General features: G+C 39.1%; 1 protein-coding gene across 2 annotated transcripts; it reads left to right on the forward strand.

Moving 5' to 3' along the window:
* The first annotated feature begins 39 nt into the window (after nucleotides 1-39).
* On the forward strand, nucleotides 40-19,459 carry FANCB (FA complementation group B). Of its 2 annotated transcripts, none has more exons than XM_058184667.1 (9): nucleotides 40-230; nucleotides 6,789-7,811; nucleotides 8,757-8,909; nucleotides 12,229-12,318; nucleotides 12,621-12,749; nucleotides 13,271-13,428; nucleotides 14,007-14,437; nucleotides 15,033-15,270; nucleotides 15,912-19,459. In XM_058184667.1, the coding sequence occupies exons 2-9, from the start codon at nucleotides 6,891-6,893 to the stop codon at nucleotides 16,303-16,305; spliced, it is 2,514 nt and encodes an 837-aa protein (XP_058040650.1). In that variant the 5' UTR covers nucleotides 40-230; nucleotides 6,789-6,890; the 3' UTR covers nucleotides 16,306-19,459. The 2 variants fall into 2 exon arrangements, with proteins under 2 accessions (XP_058040650.1, XP_058040651.1); XM_058184668.1 differs by having other exon boundaries at nucleotides 41-230; nucleotides 14,010-14,437.
* Nucleotides 19,460-20,505: the final 1,046 nt, after the last annotated feature.

Consider the following 20,505-nt stretch of genomic DNA (forward strand, 5'->3'; position numbering starts at 1 on the left):
TGCGCAATTCCTCTGTCTGCTAATTGGTTGCGTTGGCGTCTCCTCAGGGAATTGCGTCTGACGCTCTGAAACAGGAGACAGCGAAGAATCAGGCCCTTTCAATCCGCCCCTTGCGCGGCGGGCTCTGATGGATGGCTTAGCGGTTTCGGGTTTCGAGAAGGTCGGCGAAAAGCCTTGCTACGTTGCCTATGAAAGCGATGAACTCACGCTGGTGTAAAAGTAATTGCGTGGTATGTTTTAATACATTTTTGTACTGCCATGCCCTGCTACATTCTGCTGCACGTCTAAGTCTTCTATTGGGAAGATCCAGATCCTAAGCACAGGAGGTGGGTGGGTAAAACCATTTTGTAGCCTGGATTATCAAGAGGAGGGTGTCCCTAGTAGCACCCGCCAGTTTGTCATGGAATCTAGGATTTAAGCATCACAGTGTAGTATGAAATCTCTTCAGCAGGATATCAGCCAACAAAGAAAAAAGCAAGTTGAAGCACAGACTTGTTAATTAAAACGGGGTCTGTGATTCCCACTGAGCCTTGATCCAAACAGAACAGAGCTAGAAGGGACCTTGCAGGTCCTCGAGTCCAACCCCCTACTCAAGCAGGAGACCCTATACCAATGATGGGGAAACTTTTAGAGACTGAGTGCCCAAACTGCAACCCAAAACCCACGTGAGGTTTTACTACCTAAAATAATGATAAACAAGGCAGAGTTCAGCTAATTGTTCTAAGTGCACATGATAAATGCACTTTTATGCCCCTTCATTTTTTCGTGCTTTTGAAATATTATGTTTAGCAAAAATAAAAAAATAAAAACTTTTGTAATATTATTTCTCTCTTTCCCTCCCTCTCTCTTTCCCCCTCTTTCTTTCTCACTCTCTCTCTTTCCCTCCCTCCCGCTCTCTGTTTTTCTCTCTCTGGGGGGTGGGGGAAGAACCCCCGAACTTAATAAAAATTAAACATTAAGGGTTACAATTAAATGTGTCAGGGGATTGGAGCAGAAATAAAATCACCCAAGTTCAAGTATACAGCACCAAACATTTTAAAGCTCTATGCAGCGAAGTTAAATGTGCCAAGTTCACCCTCTGGGTCCCATTCTCCTAAACTATTCCAGATTGAGCGTAATTGCTCAGACATGAAATCTAACTTCTCCTCAGCCCAAAGGAAATTCATAATTTCTCCTCCTTCACATTTGGGCAAAAAACCTCGGATTTCAGTTTGTAATATTTTTTTTAATCCCCCAGCTAATTAGTAGATCACTTGAAATACAGATTCAAGTTGTAACTTTCTGCATTTCTTTAATTTCTTAGTGGCCTGTTTAAGGAAAAATCTGGTGTTCCTCCACCAGGATAAAGTCCAACCACATTTCCCACATTTTGCCCTTGTGTCACATTTGTATCTTTCAGAATCTCAGGATTCTGCCCAACAGCAGTGAGATGCACTTCGCCAAGGAATTCCCAGTAGTTGTATTTGTCAGATCCATGTGTCTGCCATTTTTTCAGGGGAAGGGGAATCTCTAATTACTTTCTTTATTTATTACTCTCTTTCCTATGTATCCTGTATTCTGCAATTTATTGATTTATAACTTTTAGCCTGGCACCTAAGCAGCTGGCATTTTTGCTTCTTAATTTTCTTCTTATAAATTTCTAATCTAATTCTAATCTAATAAATTTAATAATTAATAATCTAATTCTAATCTAATAAATTTCTTCTTAATTCCAGTTGTTCTCTCCTTGATTAGTTTCCATCCATTATTTCTTGCGTTGCCTTCTGGTGCTTTGGAAAATAAGTTGATCCCCTCTTCTTTGTGGCAGCCCCCTCATATAATGGAATGCTACCTACTATCATGTCCCTAGTTCTTCTTTTCTCTAGACTAGTCATGTCCAATTCCTGCAACTGTTCTTCATATGTTTTAGATTCCAGACCTTTAATCATTTTAGTTGCCCTTCTCTGCACTTTCTCCACAGTCTTAACATCTTTTTTGTAACGTGGTGACCAAAATTGGATATAGTATTTTAAATGTGGTCTTACAATCCACATTTTTCTTTATTTAGAATTGATAACTTAAAAAATTCAGAAAATGGGGATTTTTCTTGGTCTCCTAATAATTTGATCTACAATACCCTGAAGCTGACAAATAATTATACACATAATAATTGTCCCGGTTATTATTTATGTGGGTGAGATTACCTTGGCTTGAAAGAGTGTTACATTCTGTGGCATGATACTGGAATGAGGAAATTCTAGTGTTGTAAATCCTAACCGTACCAACTTCCAGGTAGATGGACCAACTCCCAAACTTCTTAAAAATGATCAACCACCCTGTGGAATTGTGAGTGTTGAAGTCCCAACACCTAGAAATTTCTATAATTCAGATATAGAAATTAAGTTATGAATAATGCTAACATCTTTAGTTTTGCTTAATTTTAATAGACAATTGACATGTTAAAAAGTTGATATTGGCAAGATGGATAGCAGCTGCTGCACTTTTACAATTTTTAAAGCTATATTAAAATTGGATTTTGAGCAGATAAAGCTTGTATTTCAACAATGTGCTATGAACATGGAAGAACAGTGCAATGTATTCTGAAGGAGCCAATCTTAAGTACACTCAGAGACTTCAAAATATAGAATCTATAATATCAATCCTTTTTAAATGGGTTACCACTATTTTTGAAAGAAAATTCCAGACAATTTCATAAGCAATGTCACCCCGTCCGCATGGTGAGGATGTTATTGATTGAATAGTTTTATACTGTATCTTTTATACTGTACCTCCTACAATGATATTCATGCATGCTTCCGCGGACCTGATGGGCATTACGGAGACCTGGTTGGGGCCAGAGGGAGGGGTCCCCCTTGTTGAGTTGTGCCCTCCAGGTTTCCGAGCATTTCATCAGCCGAGGGCCCAAGGTAGGGGTGGGGGGGTGGCGGTTGTTATTAAGGAAGATCTAGAGCCGAGGGAGGCCACTGTTCCTCAGATTGCCGGCTGTGAATCCCTCTATGTGCGGTGGGGCCATAGGAATCAGTTGGGCTTGTTGATCGCGTACCTGGCTCCTTGCTGCGTGACCACAGCCCTGCCTGAGCTGTTGGAGGTGCTTGCCGCGGTGGCGGTTGAGACCCCCAGACTTGTAGTCATGGGGGATTTCAACCTGCCATCAGTCGGCTTGTCATCGACGGCAGCTCAGGAGTTCCAGGCTTCCATGACGGCCTTGGACCTGATTCGAGTAAATGATGGCCCTACGCACACGGGGGGAGGCACGCTGGACTTGATTTTTATCTCTGGACAGTGGTTAAATGATCTGGAATTAGATGATTTAGTAACAGAACCAATGTCATGGTCCGATCATTTTCTCCTTCGCCTAGACTTCCGAACCGCCACTCACCATCGCAGGGAGACGGAACCTATACGTTGGTTCCGTCCCAGGCGCCTGATGGACCCTGAGAGGTTCCTGACGGAGCTTGGGCCATTTCCTGAGGATCTGGCCCACGGCACGACTGAGGAACTAGTCGTGGCCTGGGAACAGGCCGCGGCTGGGGCCTTGGACCGTGTCGCGCCTTTGCGGCCTCTGACCCGGCGCAGATCTCGCCCGGCCCCTTGGTTCTCCGAGGGGCTGAGGGAGATGAAACGCCGGAGAAGACGCCTAGAGAGCACTTGGAGGTCCAGTCGTTCCGAGGCTGATCGGACACTAGTTAGGTCCTATTCTAGGACCTACCTAGTGGCAATGAGGGAGGCGAGGCGTTCCTACGCCTCCACCCTCATTGCGTCGGCAGATAACCGCCCGGCCGCCCTGTTTCGGGTGACCCGCTCCCTCCTTCATCAGGAGGTACGGGATGACCCGTTGCAGGGACGAGCCGAGGAGTTTAGTGGTTATCTATACGATAAAATCGCTCAGCTCCGGGACGGTCTGGACCGAAATTGGGATAATCCAAGCGAGGGAGAGGAGACACGTCTTGTTGAGCCGGTTTGGGATGAGTTTGACCCTGTGGCTCCGAGGCGTGGACAGGTTGTTGGGGAGGCTTCACGCCACGACATGTTTACTGGACCCGTGTCCTTCCTGGCTGGTACTGGCCACTCAGGAGGTGACACGAGGCTGGCTCAGAGGATTATCAACGCTTCTTTGCTGGAAGGGGTTTTCCCTGCCGCCTTGAAAGAGGCGGTGGTGAGACCCCTCCTCAAGAAGCCCTCCCTGGACCCAGCTATTTTGGGAAATTATCGTCCAGTCTCCAACCTTCGCTTCGTTGCGAAGGTTGTAGAGAGTGCTGTGGCGCGACAGCTACCCCAATACCTGGATGAAGCTGTCTATCTAGACCCGTTCCAGTCCGGCTTCGACCCGGATACAGCACGGAGACAGCTTTGGTCGCATTGGTGGATGATCTCTGGCGGGCCAGGGACAGGGGTACCTCTGCCCTGGTCCTATTAGACCTCTCAGCGGCTTTTGATACCATCGACCATGGTATCTTGCTGCGCCGGTTGGGGGGATTGGGAGTGGGAGGCACCGTGTATCGGTGGTTCTCTTCCTATCTCTCCGACCGGTCGCAGACGATGTTGACAGGGGGGCAGAGGTCGGCCGCGAGGTGCCTCACTTGTGGGGTCCCGCAGGGGTCGATTCTCTCGCCCCTGCTGTTCAACATCTACATGAAGCCGTTGGGTGAGATCATCAGTGGCTTCGGGGTGAGATATCAACAGTACGCTGATGACACCCAGCTGTACTTTTCCAACCCGGGCCACCCAAATGAAGTTGTTGAAGTGCTGTCCCGGTGTTTGGAAGCCGTACGGGTCTGGATGGGGAGAAACAGGCTCAAGCTTAATCCCTCCAAGACGGAGTGGCTGTGGATGCCGGCATCTCGATTCAGTCAGCTGCAGCCGCAGTTGACTGTTGAGGCGAGTTATTGGCCCCAAAGGACAGGGTGCGCAACTTGGGTGTCCTCCTGGATGATCGGCTGTCGCTTGAAGATCATTTGACGGCCGTCTCCAGGAGGGCCTTCCACCAGGTTCGCCTGGTTCGCAGTTGCGCCTTCCTTGATCGGGATGCCTTGTGCACAGTCACTCATGCGCTGCTACCTCTCGCTTGGATTATTGTAATGCTCTCTACATGGGGCTCCCCCTGAAGTGCACTCGGAGGCTTCAGTTAGTCCAGAATGCAGCTGCGCGGGTGATAGAGGGAGCTCCGCGTAGCTCCCATGTAACACCGCTCCTGCGCAGACTGCACTGGCTACCTGTGGCCTTCCGGGTGCACTTTAAGGTGTTGGTTACGATCTTTAAAGCGCTCCATGGCTTAGGGCCCGGGTACTTACGGGACCGCCTGCTGTTACCACATGCCTCCCACCGACCCGTACGCTCTCACAGAGAGGGACTTCTCAGGGTGCCGTCCGCCAAACAATGTCGGCTGGCGGCCCCCAGGGGAAGGGCCTTCTCTGTGGGGGCTCCCACACTCTGGAACGAGCTTCCCCCAGGCTTACGCCAAATACCTGACCTTCGGACTTTCCGCCGCCGCGAACTGAAGACACACCTTTTTATTCGCGCGGGGCTGGCTTGAATTGAATTTTAAATGGTAAATTTTTATTAATTTTAAATGGGGTTTTTAGTGTAAGGTAATTTTTTAAATTCTCAGGCTAATTTAATAAGTTTTTTAAATTGCATTTTAATTGTATTTTGTATTGCTTGTTTTATTCTGCCTGTACACCGCCCTGAGTCCTTCGGGAGAAGGGCGGTATAAAAATCAAATAAATAAATAAATAAATAAATAAATAATTTGAGATATATTTTTTTACTCTTATTTTTCATCATTATTAGTATTTATCCAGAAAAGTTTAACTTCGTCAAATATTTCAGATTTTTGTTCTGTTACTTGCTAAACTCGACCACAGGTTACTTAACTGTCCATCTTAATTCAATTGCTTATACTGTTTTATCATCTGTTTTACTGAGATTTTGGGGTTTACTATAATTATTCAGACACTCTTTTCCATAAATAAGGCTCCTATTTTTACCTATAATGTAGACACATGTATTGTTATCTTAGGGGAACAAAGACTTAGCGCCATATATTGATTATATTTTGTAAGTCTTATAAATAACATTTGTTTATATAGATGTAAATAGTTTATTTGTTTTGCCCTACTTCAGCCAATTTTTTTCTGTGTCTGGAATTGTTTCTTATTTTAGAAGAATATTATAATAAATCCCACTCAAGTACAGCTGCAAAGGATTTTACTATGAAACATTTTAATGATTTTGTTTGTGAAAAAATATGCCTTAATGATTTCACTCTTTCTTACTCTAATAGAGGAGTCAAAGGTAAAATAGAACAGAACAGAACAGACCTTGAAGGTCTTCTAGTCCAACCCCTTGCTCAGGCAGGAGATCATGACCTATTCCATTTCAGAGAAAGGATTGTCCAATCTCTTCTTTAAAACTTCCAGTGTTGGTGCATTCAAAACTTCTGGAGGGAAGTTGTTTCACTGATTAATTGTTCTAACTGTCAAGAAATTTCTTCTTGGTTCTAGTTCTTAGTTCTTCTTGTTCTGCCCTCAGGTGCTTTGGAGAATAGCTTGACTCCCTCTTCTTTGTGGCAACCAGTTCCCAGTATTAAAAATACTGTATATTGTTTTCTTTTGGACAATCATGTTTTAGGATTAGTCTGATTTTTCCCCCCCAGAAATTGGTAGGTTACATTTTTAAAAGTATATATTCATAATATTTTGGCTTCTTCTCAAGTACTGATTGCTATTTATTGAAGGTAAAATAATCAAAATCTTTTGCAGTATTAATAAAGCTCTTTACATTTTCAGATTTTAAAATGTTCTCTGGATCAAAAATTACAGAAGAATCCTTGTAGTGGAATTCAGAGAAACACCGATCTTAATACAATGGAATCTTGTTAAGAAAAGAAAATGTGGATGCATCAGCAAGAGAAACTGTTGTCTTATAATGGGATACTGCTTCTTTTCCAACTATCAAGAGGGAACAATTCACAGAGTGATGATACCACAATTACTACATTGCATGTGAAAAGAATGACATTTGACAATGGCACTAGATTGTTTAATGAGGTGTCCACTGGATCATTTTGCATATATGGTGAAGATATTGAAATTATTCACTGCAACAATGCATCTGATTTCAGAACTGGAATTCTTCACCCTTGCGTTCTTTTGAAAAAGAACAAAAAGAAAAAAATTAAATATATGCTATTGTTAGTTCATACCCATAATAAATTTGAACTGATTCTGCAGTTTAAATTAGACTATGCAATCAAAGAACCTGTAAAATTATTGGCTGGTCCAACAATAATATGGTATTATGAAGGACATCTGTTACATATTTCTCCCCAAACTGGCACTGTTTTATGTGCCCCTATTCAGTTTTCTTCTGTCCAATGGGCTGGTCAAGTTAAGGATGAGGGTATAGTTGTTTTAGGAACCAGAGCTGCTGGTTTTCCAGGAGACAATAAGCAAAGTAATGCTAGGTCAGACCTGGCCATCTGGGGATATGAGTGTTTTGCATATGGAGTTGACAAACAAAAAGTACTAGTGAATGCTAGTTTCTTGCCTCACGCTTATGGCAGTGTGGTGCGTTGTGTATATGTTTGCAAAACTGAAGTAAAAAGAAGTAAATTTAAGACGTCACTGATTGCAGTTACTTGTAAAGGCCAATTGATTTTCTTCGAAGATGGTTGGCCTAAACACTTTCTGCAGCTTCCATATGAAAATCCTTTTTCAGTAGAAATAGCTGCAGTGGGTGGAGATCGTAAATTGGTGATCGTGACGTTTGCTTTCGGAGATGTATGTGCTATATGGAAACATAACTTGCAGGTATTGAACTGATGCTCTAAAACAGTTTTTATTAGAATTGTGGAGATTCTATCTCATTGTTTTTGTAAATTATTACATGTCTAGTTATTCCGGTCCAGATTTATGGAAGAAATGTGGATACATGTACTGTTATTTTGCTTAAGTGTTGAACATTCAATCAAACAAAATCTGTTCCCTGCAGTTATGATATAGGACAGCCATTGTTTAGATAGGAACTTAATGTGCATTATGGAGTTCTGACATGTGAAGGTTTTCTTGGTCCTTGTAGACACAAAGCTTATTTTCTAAAATGAGTAATACAATTTTGACATAATTTAATTGATTAACTCCTTTTTAATTTTATATCTGCTCTGTGTCTTAATTAAATCCTTGCTCTTTATATCAAACCTGACTGAACATACTTATTTATTGGTAATAGGCTCTGTACAAGCTCACAGATAAAAATATTGTTTTGGAATTGCAAACTATCATTAAGTTATACAAACACGAATACACACATATACACAGGGTTAGGCTCAGGTTATTCCGGGCTTAAATGAAATTCTAACCAATTTATTATTTATTTTGATTAGATTTAAAATATAAGCCATGGGAAGGATCAAGTTTTTAAAAGAACAGATTTATAAATTAAATACAATATTCACAGTTAGTGTGTGGTAGATTTTAAAGTGCTTGTGTTCAAGCTTGGATTTACAGATCATGTTCCATGTAAATTGACATTATGACAGCAATTATGAGTAAAATTATTCCTGTGCAGTGCGATCTTGTAGTTGCTGTACCATGTATCTTAAGCTGCCTTTTAAGTTAGTAGAACTAACATATTTTAATAAATGCAAATAATGCCTATCATTGCAAAAATTTCAGATAAAATGCTGCTGTCTTGCATATTTTAATCATGCGCTATATATATAAAATTAATCATTACAATTCTGATTTATGTTCTAGGTGGCTTCTTGCTGGAAGAATGTGAAATCTGTTCTGGTAGATGATTTTGCTGGTATTGGAACTGAACAAATCTTAGTTTTTTTAAAAAGTGACTCTATTTCAGAAACATTAAAGGCGTTTCAAATAACAGATTTTGGAAATATTAATTATGAGGTAAGATATGCTACAAATAATTGGCAAATGTTTATTTAATTATGCCGATTATTGCTTTAATGTTTAATGTTTTTATTTAATTTAAATTTAGTTTAAAATTTAATAATTTAATATTTAAGTTCATATTTCAGTACAGATTGTATCATTGCATACAGGATTTCAATGAACATTTTGATTCAAATTACTGACTTTGGTCATGTCAATATCTTACAAATCAAAACTTTGACTCAATTAGTTACAAAGCAGACAAAAGCCTTCCTATGTAAGGCTTAACATGGTTTATTATTCCAGTACAAAGTACTTCTAAGCATTGGGCTTGTAGATTTCGGTCAGCATCTCCAGTACAACTACAAGTACTGTGTTTTCCTGAAAATAAGACCCTGTCTTATATCTTTTTGAACCCTGAAATAAGGGCTTGGCCTTATTATCAGAGAAGTCTTATTATTTTGGGGTGCAGGAGGTGGAAAGCATGGTCACCTCATGGCTGCTGCTATGTCAGCAGCCACTTGTCAACTGTTCGCTGGGGCAACCAAAGGTGGGAATCTCCCCGGTGTTCTTGGCACTTGCCCGCCTCCCATGCGTCCATCCCCCTTGCCTGCAAACTCCTTGGCCCCACTCCCGCCTCTCCGCCGGGTGACCCCCAGCAGACCCAGACACCCAAAGCCTGTCCCTGCCTAGCTCATTTTTCCACAGCACCCGGCTCTTTTATCAAGGAGGGTAGCATGTGGGGCAGGGGAGAAGCGAGATGTGTGAAGCGTGACAGGGTTCCTCTTGCCATCTCTTCTCCCCCTCTCTCTGGGCATGGCAGGGCTTCCTGCCCCTGCCCAAATTGGATGCAATTTGGGGGTGACAGGTGGAGAGGGGTTGGACTTGGGCTGGGGAGATGCGCATTTTACCTACCTTGAAGCTCTTGTCTCACCATTGTCTGCAGGCAAACACGTAGGGTAAAAACAAACTTCTCGCGAGTTCAAGAAGTTTAATTGCGAGATACACAACAAAGCTGTAAGGCAGGTAAGACACATTTCACGTCTCCCCAGCCCCACCCCTCCCCATCTGCCACCCCCAAATTTCACCCAATTTGGCAGGGGCAGGATGCCGTGCCATGACTGGCGAGAGGGGGAGAAGAGACGGCAAAAGGAGCGAGCCCTGTCTCGCTCCACATGTCTTGCTTCTCCCCAACCCCACCTGCCACCCCACTCGATTAAAAGCTGGACACTGTGGAAAAGGGAATCGTGCGGGCTTTGGGCATCTGGGGCTGTCGGGAGTTGCTCAGCGGAGAGGTGGGAGCAGGGCGGGAGTTTGCAAGCGATCACTTCCCCTTTGCCTTCTTTCCCAAAAGCGCTCCTCGCGCACAGTCATTCTGCAGAGTCGTGCCTCGCACCCTCCTTACGTAATGGTGACAGTCACAGCAGGCACGGAACAGCTGCCTCATGGGTGCCGGTCTGGCTGGCGCCTCTAGCAAACACGGCCATTTTTGTCATCGATTGCAGCCACTTCTGCAGCAGGAGGCCAAGCGATGTGCCTCGCGCCGGCCTTCTGAAGGGTACTGTACCAGCAGCTATCCACAATTGTTTTACCCTTATTTCATCCCGACTGAACTGGGCCATGTGGGTCAGGACAAAATAAGGGTTAAGAAATTGTGGATAGCTGCTGCTACAGTACCCTTCGGAAAGCTGACGTGAGGCATATGGGGCACATCGCTTGGCCTCCTGCTGCAGAAGTGGCAGCAATCAATGGCAAAAATGGCCATGCTTGCTGGAGGCACCGGCTGGAGCGGCACCCATGAGACAGCTGTTCCGTGGACAGATTTCCCTGCTGTGACTGTCACCATTCGGTAAGGAGGGTGCGAGACGTGGGGTGCATCGCTTGGCCTCCAACTTCTTTTGCAGCCACAATTGGCTGCAAAAGCAGCTGTGCTTGCTGGAGGCAGTGGCCTGAGCAGCACCTGTGAATCAGCTGTGAATGGCAGTCTGAGCAGCTCAGCTCATCCGATTAAGGGGCTGAGAAGCCCTGAGGTGACCAGGGAAGGGAAGGGCTGCCTTCTATGCTGTCCACGCCCATCCCGTCACTTGGGCTTTTTTTCGGGGGAGGGCATATATTTATGCCCACCCCAAAAATCAGGCTTGGCCTTATTTTCAGGACATGTCCTATTTTCAGGGAAACATGGTAGTTCAAAGCTTCCATTTAAGTTTTATTTCAAATTCTTATATTATTTCAGTGAAATAAAACACATATAAACTACAGTGGAATGGATCACATGTTAAGTTAAAACTAACAAAATACATTATGGTACCTTATGTTACAGTGTATAAACATAGCCTGTGTTTAATCTTAACTATGACTTATTGAATAGCATAAAGTCAATTCTGCAACTTATGCTTGAGACTATCATGATTTATCTCATCTAATTCTAAACATTAGAGTTTGAATGACATACTAAGCTTTGTTTTTTGTTTCTAAAGGAGAAGGTTGGATTTATTTGATGTAGATATATAAATGGTAATACATAAGTCCCAAGATGTAATACATAAAGGTAATACATAAAAGGTAATACATAAGTCCCAAGATAGGGCTGGGAAGTGACTCAGGCTGCTAATGCAGCCTGTTATTAACACACAGCTGCCTGCAATTACAATTACTGCAGGCTTGAGTCCCACCAGGCCCAAGGTTGACTCAGCCTTCCATCCTTTATAAGGTAGGTAAAATGAGGACCCAGATTGTTGGGGGGGCAATAAGTTGACTTTGTATATAAATATACAAATAGGATGAGACTATTGCCTTACACAATGTAAGCCGCCCTGAGTCTTCGGAGAAGGACGGGATATAAATTCCAAAAAAAAAAAAAAAAAAAGATGTACTGTGTTTACTGGTAGTTTGAGTGATTTAGCATTCTGATCAACCTTGGCAGTTATGTATGCCTCATTTTCAAGCTTTTAAATTTCTATATAGTCTTAGTAGTGTGATTGGCATCTTTAGAATATTTTTTAAAATTGTGATCCCCTCACCATCTAATCTGTTACATCAAAAATCAGACTGCAACTACATGCAGCGTATTTTAAACAGTTAGGAAATATATATAAGCTATATCTGGTGTGGAGGTGGGTGTGATTTTTTTTTGTCTCCTCCTCTGTAATATACAGGGTTGCACACAAAGCAGTGTCAGTCTCTTCTGCTGCCTGACCAGAAGGGGTGTGCTTAGTTTCAGTTTTCCTATGGAAAGATCTTAAGTATATGTTTGGATTCTTGTGATGTTCTCCACTTCACAGAGTGTTCTATAAATCTTTGGTGTTTAATTAGTATGTGCATTGCTTTTTCTTAGAATAATATAAAGTATGAAAATGACTGTTATGCTGAAGAGATACAAGAGAATCGCCTTCTTACTATCAAAGCACTTGAAGCACGATTACAGGTTGGTGTGTAGCATCTTTTTCTTGGATATACGTTTTGTTTTATTTAATGAAACTTGTATTTTGACATGTTTTCAGTCTATCTACTATGTGGGTATCATTACAAGCAGAACATTAGTTGCTAAATATATATTATTTTACTTGAATTTAGAAATACATTTCTGGAAGTCTAGAAGTCATATTTCCAACCTAAGTAATTTTTAAACCATATGAATAAAAATAGATCTTCAGCATCTTTCAGGAAGAAAATACTTACCATGATGCTTACAAGAGTATCATCAAAATTCTCTGTTCTCTTACATAGGCTGGTTTTGCATCTGTTCGAGCCATTCAACAACATTTACGCCTCAAAGAAAAAGTTTTGATGGAAAGCTGTCGTGCATTATTAGATCTTGTTCAAGACTGGAAACAAAGAATTCCTAGGATCAAAAAGGTATTTTGTAGCAATGTTAAAAGTGGTATGTAATTTTTCCCTATTATATAGGTATAGAACTTGCCATTTCTAGTAACAGAAACAAAAATAATAATGAGTCCAGTTAAACAAGTAATGTAATTATTTTTTAACAGAATGCTGGTTGAAAAATTGTTGCTATAGTGTTTAGAGATCACTGAAATATTCTGCTTGCCAATAACACATATATTTATAATATTCAGGATAATGGTAACTTTTCAATTGTTTATATGGAATCACCTAGGCACTTACATAGTGCAGTTTACTCAATTTGAAATTGAAGGGAAAAATCAGAATGGGTATAAATACTTGATAAGGATGATTTAAAATTGCCTATATAATGTGTAACATACTGCAGTAATTTTAGTTGAGCCTCAAGTTTATATATTAGTTAAAATGCATTTTGAGTTCCATGATTGTCTAATCCATAACAACAACAAATTTTCATTATACAAAAAGTTATTTGGCTTTATATTTAAAAAATATTCATCTTTCCATCTAAGGAAAATCTTGTTTCTCTTTGGGATGAAACAGAGGAAGAATTTCATAATGGTGTATTGACTCCAACTGAAGATGAAGAACAAATTGTAAAGAAGGTTTGGTATCGTGTGGTGGATGATCAGTTAATAGTTGGAGTAGAAATCATGGAAACATTCGACTTGTGAGTAGTTTAAATTCTATACAATCACATTGAATCATTGGCAACATATATATGGTCAAAACCTGAATTCCAAATTGAACATATATAATTGACACCATTTATATGATCAAAGCTTTTAATTCCAAAATAAAAAAAGTCTAGATATATAGATATTTAAAACTATTCTAAAACAAAATGTTATAAGATACATCTTATGAGTAAAAATTGAAGATATGTTTAATTACATTGTATTTAATATGAAGTTGACAAAAAGCAGTTGTGAATTATAAATATCAAATACAGGTAGTCTTCTACTTATGACCACAGTTGAGTCCAAAATTTCTGTTACTAAGCAAGACAATTGTTGAGTTACATGCCAGTTGCCAAGTGTCCAAATGTTGAACATATGATCTTGGGGATGCTGCAACAATCGTAAACTGAAAGCAATCATAAGTCACTTTTTCCAGTTCCAATTGAACTTTGAAAGTCATTAAACAAATGGTTGTAAGTTGACAACTACCTGTACACAAGAGCATAGTACACTACAAATCCTGAAGTTATAAATATATTTGTTTACATTGTATTCTTTTGTTTCGAAGCAGGCTACTCAGTGATGCCAGTTTATCTCTGATAATTGGCCAGAAGCACCATTTACTTTCTCCATCAAAATGCCACTGTAGAGTAGTTACAGTGACGAAAGCTTCAGAGGCTGAGCCTCTATCATGTTGGCACTTTGAACCATTGCCCAAAAAAATCAAGTTAAGTTGCCTTAATGAAGAAAGCAAGTGCAATGGAAAAGACTCAGAAGTGAAGAGGAATAAGGCAAAAGCCATTACAGCAGTTACCCATCTGTCCCCTTTCTTGGCATGGCATGAAATAACTTGCGTGGTACTGCTTCATGCGAAGAAAAGCAGTAACAGTGAAAACTGGCAGAAAAGCAAAAGATTGACTTTGCTATGTGGAGATTTTTTACTAAGTCTGGTAGAGATTTCTACTGGAAAACTTTCAATAAATATGAAAGAGTATCCAGGTAAATATATATTTACAATAAGAAATATATACAATAAAGAATGAAACTTCATATTTTTTTCAAATTAAGATTTCCATTAATGTTTTATACTGTATACAGTATTGTCTGTATGTTATAATTGTGATCAAATTCTTTTTTTGTTGTTTCAAAAGAACCTTTTAAAAATATTTAGAATAACATTTTCTATGACATAAATAAGACAACACTAAGACCATGCCTCAACCCTTCTTCATTCTCCCTTTATAGATAGTCCTTGACTTACGACCACAGTTGAGTCCAATTTTTTTTTTTGCTAAGTGGGAGAGTTAAGTGAGTTTTGCCCCATTTTACAATTTTTCTTGCCACAAAATCATTGTAGTTGTTAATAACTTTTTAAAAAAATGAATCCGGCTTCCCCATTGACTTTGCTTGTCATAAGGTGGCAAAACATGACCTTGGGACACTGCAACTGTCATAAATATGAGTGAGTTGCCAAGCATCTGAATTTTGATTATGTGACTATGGGGATACATTTTAGAAACAAAATTAAGTAGATATCGGTTTTAAACATATCGTACTGCTTAGCTTCATTACATTTTGTGTGTGTGTGTTGCAGGTTCTACAGAAGATCTTTTGGCACTCTGTGCAATATCACACAAATCCTCTTTCCAAATAATCTCCTCTGACTGCACATTGCTTCCAGTAAACAAGCGTCTATTGGAACAAATGGAGTGTACACCAATCGAGAACTATCCAGGTTATATGGTCTGCTGGAAATCTGGAAATCTGAATGGCACTCTTTTCAAGTGGAATCTAAAAACACCGTTTGAAGGATTTTTAACAGTATTCTGCAGGTAGCAACCATTGAAAGGCTGAAAAAGACTTTTTGAGTATTAAAATATTCAAAAAGAGAGAAGAAAGAGAAATACTCTTTTTGAGTATTAAAAACTGTGCTGAATTAGTTTGTAGAGGTAGTAATGTTGCTGACAGAGGATCCCTAAGTGACCATTTTTTAATCATTGTCCCCCTAGTATCTGCTAGATAAGTAAATGTTTCATTTGTTTATTAAAGAAATTTAAATAGTTTACATAAGGTACCATTAAAAACGTAACTACTGACTTAATGCAGTATCTGATACAGTTAAGAGGAATTTGAAAAAAGTACTTTACCTTTTCTCAGAATTAACAATAATCAACCTTTAATTTTTTTTTTAATTATGTAATGTGTTGAAATCTCTACAGTATCATAGTGCTGCTAATGAATCTTAGAGAACAAGTCATGAGAACATGGTACATAATGCTGCCTCTGAATTTTGCAGGTTTTTGAATGTATAAGACAAGTGTTTTCAACATTGTTTTTATGCTTGGCACTTATTCCAAAGATTTTTTTTCCAGGCAAAGTAGAGTCATATTTCTTTGCCATGAGAATTTTGTTTTTCATGTAAATCTTTCCATTGAATACATAGTGACAACTGTCTTGTTCGTCTATTTCACAGACATCAACTTGCCTTGTTCCAATGCCTTCATGCCTTCATTGGATTGCTACCACCAACTTGCAAGATAAAATTACTGAAGTTAGGAAATAAGAATCTACTTGCTGAACGGCTTGGACTGACTTTAATAAAAGAAACAGAATTTTTTCAAAATATTTTATTGTCAGCTCTGAGACAAACTGAAAATAACTTTTCTCTGAAAAATGAAGGAAACAAAGAAAATAATAGTGCCTTCGCAGTTGAATATTTCAAAGAAGCATTTATAAAGGAACAAAAGCAAAGTATGCTGAATATGAATAGAACAGTGAGTGGTTCCTTATTCAGAAAGCATATTTTGAATGTGTTTGATTTGCAGATGAATTCTGACATGATGTCATGGTTATGCTCTTCATTCTGACTTTATTTTGCAGTATTTATTAACTAGAACTATAATTATATACAAGTCTACATTTAATTAGTCTGTAAGATTTAAAAAAACTAAACCTGCTTGTGTTTTAGTTCTATTTCTAGGAATTTCTATTACAAGAAAATTATTATGCAAAAATTTCAAGGGCTATGGGCAATTATTACTTGGCTAAGCAGACATACGTTTACCAATATATATGCATTTCTCATAATTCTATATTCACATATTGCTTTATTCTAGAACAGCAGTTAGGAGTCTTTACAGGAGAGGAGGAGGATAGAGTGAAATACTTGATTTGATACCATTTACAGATAAAGAATGATATAGTGGCATACCCTGACATTTGCTATAATCAACATTGAATTTTCTAAAACGTATTATCTAGGAAAAAATCCTGCAGCGGATAGCTATATTAGAATGATTAATAGGTACCTTGTTGCAATGAGATACTAACAGCAGCTATCAATTGTTCAGTTATTTTTGTATAGATAACATTTGTCACAACAGGAATGATGCATGAGTACTTTAGATTCAGTATTCAGGATAATTTTTTCCAGTTAATATTCAATATGGAGTTTTTATATATGGAATGCTGTGGGTGGCCACTGAGAATTATATTAAGGATACTCTTAAATACTATTGAACAAATAGGAGAACCTGCATAAGAACCTGCTGCATGAGTAAATTAAATTATTATCTCATGAGTACGTTCCGTTTGTATCTATTGTATTCACTACAAATATAACAAATATTTTATCTTCATGTTCTTTTTAAGATATTATGTTTAATGTCAGCATACAATGTATATTTAGGTTCATACTGTACATACTAATAGTAATCAGCATTCACAATTGATCCTATACTAGTTTACCTATAGCTATAATAATCTTAGGGGATGCGGTGGCTCAGGGGCTAGGACGTTGAGCTTGTCAATTGAAAGGTCGGCAGCTCAGCGGTTCGAATCCCTAGTGCTGCCGTGTAACGGGGTGAGCTCCTGTTACTTGTCCCAGCTTCTGCCAACCTAGCAGTTTCGAAAGCACGTAAAAATGCAAGTAGAAAAAACAGGGACCACCTTTGGTGGAAGGTAACAGCGTTCCGTGCACCTTTGGCATTGAGTCATGCCGGCCACATGACCACGGAGACGTCTTCAGACAGCGCTGGCTCTTCGGCTTTGAAACGGAAATGAGCACCGCCCTCTAGAGTCGGCAATGACTAGCACATATGTGCGAGGGGAATCTATACCTTATAATAATCTTAAAAATCTTTGGCTATCTCTACAGCTTAGTAATAAAATAGTATGGAAATTGGCAGTGTGCTTTTTGTAATCTTGTGCATAGAATAGTAAGGCATGTTGTTCTGGCAGTTATAGAACTTGATAATTACAATTTTCACTTTTTCTTGATCACCCTTAGATTGCTGTGGGCAAAATGCTAGTCAGACCTTGCTTCAGATAATTACAATTTGTTAAAATACATTCAAAACATACTTGGCACTACAAAAGAAATAAAATGCAAATGTATGGTCTAGCAGGAGTGTCAAACTCATGTTGCCATAGCGGCATCACATAATATTTCAGGACTTTTTCCCCCTTCACTAAACTGGGTGTGGCGTGGCCAGTGCTTGATGCATCCGGCCCGTGGGCTGGGAGTTTGACAGCCCTGGTTTATAGCTTAAAGCATATTTATCAGACCCTTGATTTTAAAATTCTTTTTCAAAAGAATAAGTGGATTGAAAAAAGCAAGTGATTGTTGTGATGAGGTGAAACCATCATTTCAGAAGCATCTAGCTGCAGGTTCCAGAATGACTTTGAAAAAATTAATTGGAAATATTAAACTTTCCAATTGTTCCTATAGTTCTTCACTTTTTTGCTGTCTTCTGTTTCATGGCCAAAGAATATCTTTCTACCTCTATCAATACTCAAGCATTGGCCTCTGATTTTAAAGATCCTTTGGCAACTGATAAGCAAATTTCACATTCAGAAAATAATTTCATGTTTTCTGTGATTTCAGCCTACAAACCTATATCTTTTAATATTTCTCTTAGGATAGTTATACTAAGCATTTTCACTTTAGCAACTTTTATCCATTTATTATATATGATTAGCACTAATACAGCTATCCATACGTAATAGTAATGAATGCATTCATTAACTATAGATGTTTATGCATCATACGCATACAAGAAAGAGGAGGTAAATTTCTTGGAATACTTAATACTTTGCAGAAATTTTCCTAAAAATAGAAAAATGCTAAGGATCATATATATCTAAAATATATGTAGAACAGCTCAGTGCACATATTCTGGAGAGGGATAAATTCCCTGATGATGGGCTCCAGTATGAACCTGAAAGCTTGGAAGAATAAAACTTTGGTCCTGGTGACTGACTCAGATTGGATCCTGCAACATTATCCTGACACATCTATATTTACCTTCATTCATGACACTGAAAATAGTTTAATAAGAACCAGATGTACACAGGATATAGCTTGCAGGCTGACCTTGGGGTATGAGGAAGAAAATAGAGCATCTGGATAGTATTGCTGAGATGTATTTATATGGGTGAAAATATTTGAGCTTTGAAAAAGTGATTCTGTGAAACTAATTGCAATTACTGTAATTTATCTGGAGACTTCATTATTTTCTAAATTAACACATCAATAAATCCAGCAGTCTTGTATTGTGCTTTTAATGGACTGCTTGGCTTATTGTTTCCCATTTCAGTGCACATAAATATTTTTGCAGACTGTTATCTCAATATGTGAGATAAACTCCCGGATAATAATTATTTAGACGTATAATATCCTGATAGTACTTTCCCATTACTCAAAGAAAGTTAAAACAATTTAAATATAGAACTTCCATTATTAAGCAATATGGGACAAAGGATAGGATAGGATAGGAAAATGGAAAAGTTACTAAATATTTGATATAATACTAGTTAAGTCTTATTGTCTCTGGTCTTTGTCAGTAACAGTTGAGCCAGTTTTGCTTTTTATTAATCCATGAAGGGAAATACATCCCTAGCACATTAATTATAATAAGCCAGTAACAACTTGTCTACTACAAAGAACACTGTATGTATTTTTTGTAAGTTGGGTTTCAATTATATTTTTAATTTTTTTAAATAAAAGTTTTGTTTATCCTGTGTGAAACTGATTCATAACTAAAAGGAAGCATGAAGGGCTGAAACACTTATAGACATATACAGTCATATGAAAAAGCAAGTATATCACATGTAAAGTTTTCTTTTTCAATATATGTGGACATCAATATTTTATATTCATTTAAACCAGAGGTTCTCATCCCCCCGGGATGTGACCTGTTTGGAATCAGGCCACATGAGCAGTGTGCCAGCGCATGCATGTGCACCCAGCTTCATTTGCATGAGCAGCAGGCTGGTTCCCCCCTCCCTCCCATCAGGCTGCCAAGTTGTAAAGGTTGGGGAATGCTGATTTAAACAATATATAAAGATAATAGTGATGTACTTAAACAAAAAAACTTACGAAAAAATGACTCTGCAATAACTTATTCAACATAAAATTGCAGATAAGGCATTTCCTTCTGTAGGGAAAAGTAAGTACATCCTTGGCTCTAGTACCTAGTATTGTTCCTTTTGGCAGGAACAACCTTAAATAGGCATTTCTTATAATTGTCTACCACACTCACATCAACTGGGAAGATTTTTTTTCTCCTTCTCCATGCAGAATTTTTTCATCTGTGCAATGTCTGAGGGATTACATACACATCCCATTTCAATTTCAATTCACCCCACAGTATCCAATGACTTTGAAAGGAGATTTAGATATGGACTTAAGTTGACCATTCCAGAACCCTTCATTTCTTTCTTTCTTCCCCCCCCCCCACAACCATTCTCTGATAAATTTAATGGAATGTTTAGAGTCATTGTGATGCAAGGTTCACTTCTAGTTGAGTTTCAATCTTCTGATAATGGTCACAGTTCATCCTTAAGCACCCATACAATGAAGAATTTATAGTGGGTTGTATGATAGTGAGCTGCCCAGGTTCTGTAGCAAAACAGCACCCAAACCATAATATTTCCACCATCATGTTTTGGTATCAGATTTTTCCTAGTGAAATGCTGTCTTTGGTTTTGCCAAATAAATCTTCAGATACTATGGCTAAATAACTCTATCTTGCCCCATCTATTTAGAACACGTAGTTTCAGAAGTC

Source organism: Ahaetulla prasina, chromosome 5 (assembly GCF_028640845.1).
Source record: "Ahaetulla prasina isolate Xishuangbanna chromosome 5, ASM2864084v1, whole genome shotgun sequence".
NCBI classification, from domain to species: Eukaryota; Metazoa; Chordata; class Lepidosauria; order Squamata; family Colubridae; genus Ahaetulla; species Ahaetulla prasina.

What these genes read in the sequence shown, in the direction of transcription:
- FANCB (XM_058184667.1), top strand. Translation starts at nt 6,891, where the DNA reads ATGTGGATGCATCAGCAAGAGAAACTGTTGTCTTATAATGGGATACTG. An exon ending in CACTTGAAGCACGATTACAG is followed by an intron (nt 12,319 to 12,620) that starts GTTGGTGTGTAG and finishes TCTCTTACATAG; the next exon opens with GCTGGTTTTGCATCTGTTCG. An exon ending in TTTTTAACAGTATTCTGCAG is followed by an intron (nt 15,271 to 15,911) that starts GTAGCAACCATT and finishes TCTATTTCACAG; the next exon opens with ACATCAACTTGCCTTGTTCC.